Source organism: Tarenaya hassleriana, unplaced genomic scaffold (assembly GCF_000463585.1).
Source record: "Tarenaya hassleriana unplaced genomic scaffold, ASM46358v1 Cleome121, whole genome shotgun sequence".
NCBI classification, from domain to species: domain Eukaryota; kingdom Viridiplantae; phylum Streptophyta; class Magnoliopsida; order Brassicales; family Cleomaceae; genus Tarenaya; species Tarenaya hassleriana.
Window position 1 is genome coordinate 243,843 of NW_010962504.1, and position 6,955 is coordinate 250,797.

Here is a 6,955-nt window from a genome sequence, read left to right on the forward strand (position 1 = left end):
ATCGGAAGACACGTTGTCGGAGACAGAGAATGGGAAGTTTACCGAGTTCTGATCGAAGAGGAAGACGGGCCGGGGCTCCCCAGGGGGAAGATAGAGGAGCAGGTGTGGAAAACATTGATGGGCTGGGACTGAAAAAACTGAAAAACCTTTCAGACAAGTAAGTACATGACATGAAACAAGATAGCAAGACAGGTCCTCTCTTACTAACATAGACAAATGCAGTTAGTAACATGAAGAAAAAAAAAAGAGAAGTTTTGTAAGTAAAGAGTGTCCCCAACATAATGAGTTCACGTTGTCTTTTTGTTTTTCCTTGCTGGAGAATTTTTGTACATGTGAATTAGATTAATCTGTTCTTTCGATTTGAGTAATGATTTGTGTTGCTTTTTCTTTCTCCAATAATCAATGTCCACGTGGGAGAAAAACAAGAAAATTTCCCGAGAAAGAAAACCAAAATTTTCCAGCCGATTCTCTCGTTCCAAGCGAGAGAGAGAAAGAGAGATCCAAAACCTGGCCACAAAGCTGGTTTCAACTCCTAGAAACATTGCTGAAGAAGAAGAAGAAGAAGAAAGGAGGAGCAACGCTCGTGAAGGATGATGCTCCATGGCGAGTTGAATCATGTGCTGGATCGTTCAAATTCCTGTCCGGTAGCCGGTAGGAAATGATGGGTTGGCGATGAAAGCTGTTCTGGAATCTGCAGGCCCCGAATGCCTTGCTCCCGGACAGGTTACACCGGTTCTGTTGCTCGGCTTTTGTACGGAAAGAATTCAAATTTTAGACAAATCTTCTGTTGAGATGAATACTGGGCTTGACGGACCAAACGGGACACGTGACGGACAAGGAAACAACGTGCATGAGAACTCGGAAGAAATCGAAGGACATGCATGGACAAATATACGCGGACACGACATGACACTATGACCAGCCCAAGTCATGATATCAAGAAGGCCTAATCATTATATTGGATCCAAAAGCCCAATCTAATCATGGTAGTTAACGAGGCAAAATAAAATCATATATTCTCCTTCATTATTCCGTGCACGCATCACGACCGACATTCCTTCTTTGTTCTCATTTCAATTCTTGCTTTTACAGTTGTATTCTTTCGTGTATATATGTAAGCAATATGATGAATAAAATGTTTGTCTCCATTTTATGAAAATCTTTGAATTACTCTTCGATTCTATTTCGCTCAGTCTCTTGATCCTTACCAATATTTTTAATGATTCCACTGCAAAACAAACGACAATCATTCAAGAAAAATCATTCAACCTCTTACCCATTCATTAAAAATTACCGTATATTATTCGGTTCTGGTTCCGCTACGGTTCGTTTCAGTTTTTGTTAAAAAAAATTAGATTTTCTTAAGAAAATTTCGGTTTTTCAAAAAATTTATAAGGTTCAGTTCGATTCGGTTCGGTTACGAAAATTTCGATTCTATAAAAAACATATCGTTCGAAAATTTTGAATGGTACGGTTCGGAAAAAATATCAAAATTTTCGGTTCGCTACGATTTGATTTCTCAAAACCTAATTGAAACGCCCACTCCTATGATTTATAATAAAAATAAATTCTTTTGCTTTCCCTTTTTTGCAAATATCCTATATGAATGCCGATTAATATCAAAGATTAAATAAATTGAAATAATGCTTCGTTGGCTAACACTTCAAGTGGAGCGAAGATACCGAAGATCTTTGTTCTATCTTCAGCTTCAGTTTTATATATATAAAAAAGCACTTAGATAGTTTTTATTTTGAATTTTTTGTTTAGTTTTTAGATTTTGGATTTTAATTTTTATTTTTGGTTTTTTAGTATTTATAAATTCAAAAAAAGAAGCTTTTAATTTTTATTTGATTTTTCACTAAAATAGTTTTCCAAATTTAAAAAAATTACAAAATCTTCATTGCCAATTTTTTTTTTTTAGATTCTAAAAACTCCAAAAAATCATCTGTTCAACCTCTTAATGAAATTTTCTCCCGGTCTGCCATTAATGGTTATTTTCTAGTTTATACCAAACCAAAAAATTCTCTTTTTTTTTTCTTTAGGTAAGAAATCTCTTGGCAATTACAGCAACGTGCAGGATAAATTATAAATAATAATTTTATATATTTATGTTTATACTTATTTTTTACATTTTTATGTGTCTATAATTTAAATTTTGATGTTATCTTTTTCTGTACTTTTTGTGTTTTTTTTAACTGATATGTCATATTTCTGTTATATATCGAACGATATTCCATTTGATTTTCTGAGTCATGCCATTTTTGGATCGTTGATTCCATCACCCTTTTAACGGCGTTAACGGTTGTGGCCATTATTACCAATATATGGGAAAATCGTGTATTTAGTTAGTAATTAAGATACAATTTGTGTATTCACTTGAATTTTGAGAATTCACGTTGTAAACCAATATTTTGATGAAATTTATATATTAGTATGAGATTTTACTTTTTTTCTATACCAAAGAATTCTCTTGGCATTAAACGTGCAGGGTCTAATAAAAAGAATAATTTAATGTATTTTAATAATATTTATAATTTACCGTTAATTTGATTTATAGTTTAGTTCAATTTAATTTCATGTTTAAAAAACATAAATGACTTAAACAGGTCTCGAATCACTTGTGTTTCCTTATCCTTAGCGAGTTAGAAGAAGTTTTAAATGGTTGCATCAAGTAAATAAACAAACAATAAGATCCCTAATTTCTTTCATTTTTAGAATTTGAAATGAGATTCTAATTCCAGTAAATCATATTCTAAGCCTAAATGATATTCAAGTAACATGATGATATGAATCACAGCCAATTCTAAATTCACATTCATATGGTAAATCCTTACGAGCCAATGAGAAGTTGGAAAGTTTTTTTTTCTCTTTCTAATCTTCTATATATGGAATGCCAAAGATATTCAAAGAGTATAGGAAATGTGAAGAAAAGAAACAAATTTAAGGAAATAATGCTACGAATTTAAAAATGTGCCTTAAGATACAGAAGATCTTGGTCGTGTTTTTTATTTCAATTTTAAAAACATTGAGAAAGGTATCATCTTTATCTCTGTCCATTAAAATAGTTCATCTTCTATTATACCAAGAATTATGTCTTGTTTACATTCGAAAAACGTGCATTGTCAATTGTGACCATTTATATATATATATATATATATATATATATATATCCCTAGTGGATATATTTATATATATATATTATGAGATGACGAAAGGAATAAAACCATGAAAAAGAAATGCCAAAAAAGATGATTCAAAAGAGTGAAGTGGAACCTAATCCAAATCTATAAACCCTATATATATATATATATAAAGAGAAGAAAAAAATGGCCTAACTCAAACCTTATGTTATATTATCCACTACGTACACTTGGTCGTCATGTAAGACAGATTCAGGCCATTTGCCCGTTTAGGTAACTTTGGAACTTGCTATATAAGTAAGATCGTCTTCTTCAAGGTTCAAACACAAATACAGAAATGTTTGTCGGTCCACTCAAGAAAATAAAATAATAAAAGAACATGGTAGGGAAATTATACGGGCAGGACGAAATGTTTCTTCGTAGAGGGCCTTGGCTTGAAGAAGAGGACGAACAGCTCGTGAAGTTCGTGACCCTTTTGGGAGAAAGGCGTTGGGATTCCTTGGCAAAAGTTTCTGGTATAATATACATACATATATATATATATATATACATATATATATTCGAAGTTCTTTTCATGGAAGGGATTGTATCATCATTTGGACATGTGTTTTTGTGATGTGTAGGATTGAAGAGGAGTGGTAAGAGTTGCAGGTTGAGATGGATGAACTATTTGCGTCCGAGTCTAAAGCACGGGCCGATGACCCGGGAAGAGGAGAAGATCATCCTCCAACTCCATGCTCTTTTCGGAAACAAGTAAGGAGCTCGGTCTAGCGGAATATCGAAGTACAAATTCCTTAAAATACAAATCTAGAACACAAAATAACAATGTTTCTAATCCAAATCCAATGTGTAGAATTCAGTATGTTACGATTAATTCTAGGTTTGGTATAATAATCTCTAAGATGAGATCGAATCTTCTATATGTAAATCAATGGAGCAACGGAACAGGACAATCATTGTCTTGTCTCAATGCATTCTTTGTGTTCTCAAGATGGTCAAGGATCGCTAGAAGATTGCCCGGTAGAACTGACAACGAGATAAAAAACTACTGGAGAACTCATGTGAGAAAGAAAGCTCAAGTTCAATCCCATGATCATGGTATAGTTTGGAATGTCAATCGCATTTACATATATTCTTCCTATATATGTATACTAAGACTTCATCCGAATGCGATGATGCAGATAAGATCATGGATTCGAGAGGTGATTCCGGAGAAGAGTATCTCTTGCCCAAATCTAACGAAACGGAGGCAAGAATTCAAGAATACGATTTTGACGTTATGAAGGAAGCAGCGAACCGAGAAATTTTGGAAAGTGACAAGGGAACTTGTGGAATAGACGGTTTCGGGGCTCTAACTTCACCTTTCGAAACACGGATTTCGGATTGGGTATCGGAGATTTCGACCGATCATAGTGCAGGAAATCTTGTCGAAGATCGAAGCAGCAGTAGTAACGGCAAGAGTAACATTGGTTCTTGGTGGTTTCAAGAACATACAGATTTGGAAGAGTTTTCATGCTCTCTTTGGACTTGATTGATATAATTGTAAAGATTGTTTTCCTTGATGTTGGCTTAAAAAAGCTATATGCCCTAATTCCCATGATTTCTTGATTTCTAAATTGATGGATTTGAATTCGGTCATAAAATTTTGAGAAAATAGCCTAAAAAATCACGATTTTTTTTAAAAGTTCACTTTGTAATTTATATATAAAAAAATATAAACTTTATTAATCTTGACATATTTTCATACATCCATAATTTTATATAGAAGTTAAAAAATTCGTAAAGTTAATAAATATGTGTGAATATGACAAGATTGATAAAGTTCATGATTTTATATACAAATTACAAAATTCATGATTTTATATATAAAAAATTAAAAGTTCATAATTTTTTAGGCTATTATCCCTAAAAATTTCTCCTATACGAAATTTTGTTGTTGTTAATTGTTGAACTCCATATTTCATTTGCTAATTCATTTCTATTTGTTATATTTAACATTTCCCCACCCTTTTGTCGTCTTTAAGATTTTTTTAGTATAAGTGGCGAAATTATCAAGTCTTGAACTTTCTCATTAATATAAATTTTATTTGGCACTTTTATGCAATATGTAAGATATATACATTATCCTAAATTACGAAAGCAATAATTTTAAACGTTATGGATTATTTGTATATGTCATGTTCCATGTCACAAATGGTGAGAGGAGATGAAGATAATCATATATAATTGATATATAATCAAAGGTAGGGTTATCGAATTGAACAAGGCACGCTATGTCACACATACAAATATGCTGTTTATATGCAAAATTATAATTATCAAATATTACACAACGTCTCTAGAGATTTCAAAAAATAATTATCGGGTTATATGGTTTAAATCATATAACATTTAGACCTCTACGGACTGGGGTTTTCAACCACATTTATTAGATAAACTCCCAAAATTAAAATAATTTCTAATTATTAATAGACTCGATTAATAACTACTCGTTCAAAAATTAAAATCTTTTCTAATTATTAATAGACCCGATTAATAACTAGTCGTCACGTCTTCGATGTGCTCTTGATGATCTATGCAATAATTTTCGGATGGAACAGTTGTGATTCAAAGTCTTTGCTCATCTTACTCTAATCACCGGATTAGTTAAATCGAAGCGATTGTGATTGCGATTGCAAGCGTTTATGATACCGTTATAAGAGATTGTTTCCGATTGTTTGATAAAAATCATTATTGATAGCGATTGCAAGTGACTACATTTCAAAGCCACTGATAACGAATGCTATTATGATTTGGTATATATTAACAAAAATTATGCGATATTTTTTTTTTAAAATAATACTTTTTTAAAATCTTTTTAATTATTTTTTTATTATTATTTGATAACACTTATCAAATTTATAAATAATTAATTATAAATTTTTTCACTAGATAACGAGGTTACAAATAACTTCCAAGTATATCCAAACGATAAAAATTGATTGAACGATATTTGAAGTTAATTTTTTTTTTCCAAAATTAGCGACTCTAGAACTTGTATATCGGTTCTGTGCTCATAAATCTCAAAAATTTATATCGTTACCTTCTCAAATATGATATGTTTTATCGACCGAGATGATTCAAACTCTTCATATCGGTTTTATAAAATATATATTTATTCGGTTTTATATTAGTTTTGGTTGTTCGAGTCTCCATTTAGGAGAAAATTTCTTCAATCATCTGGAAGATGTATTTGAGCCGAAGATTCACTAGAGCTTTCAAATTATAAAAAAATATTAGTTCTAATTCGAGTAATTTCTTATAAAAATTTTGGATCCGGATTCGGGTAATCCTAAAATTCCGAGTACCGACCCGTATCCACCTCTACCTAGATTTGCGTTATCAAGTTTTCAAATTATCAAAAAAAATATTAGTTTCGGTTTCTTTATATTTACGTTTAGATTCAATTTTTTATCTAAAAGAATATTCAAAGAATTTTTGATTATTTTTAGGGGTAATCACATAAAAAAACCCGAACTTTTACAAAAATCCCAAATAAATATCCGAACTATAAAATTGTCATATAAATACCTGAACTTTTCAAAACTCCCACATAAATACCCAGACTTTTAAATGTTTTCCAAATCAAACAAACGCAACTGCTAACTCAGCAAAAAAACTGCTGACTCAGCAAAAAAAACTGCTGACTCAGCAAAAAACTGTTGACTCATCATTCAAAAATATTATTAAATATCCAAATATTCATCTACATGTATTTAAATTAATATATACATATAAATTCATATATATATACAAATATATATATATATATATAT

General features: G+C 31.2%; 2 protein-coding genes across 3 annotated transcripts in view; both read left to right on the plus strand.

Annotated features, from left to right (window-relative positions):
* Window positions 1–1,129, plus strand: part of LOC104807065 (ACT domain-containing protein ACR10) — a 4,005-nt gene extending 2,876 nt beyond the window's left edge. Inside the window, exon 7 of one of the 2 annotated variants that reach the window (XM_010532180.2) lies at window positions 7–1,129. In XM_010532180.2, coding sequence (XP_010530482.1) covers window positions 7–132 — 126 coding nt within the window. In that variant the 3' untranslated portion in view covers window positions 133–1,129. The other variant, XM_010532178.2, reaches the window with a different exon arrangement.
* A 2,390-nt stretch (window positions 1,130–3,519) lies between these two features.
* On the plus strand, window positions 3,520–4,671 carry LOC104807071 (transcription factor MYB57). The gene is made up of 4 exons (XM_010532186.1): window positions 3,520–3,655; window positions 3,764–3,893; window positions 4,132–4,238; window positions 4,322–4,671. Exons 1-4 carry the CDS (start codon window positions 3,520–3,522, stop codon window positions 4,669–4,671), a joined length of 723 nt encoding a protein of 240 aa, XP_010530488.1.
* The last annotated feature ends 2,284 nt before the right edge of the window (window positions 4,672–6,955 follow it).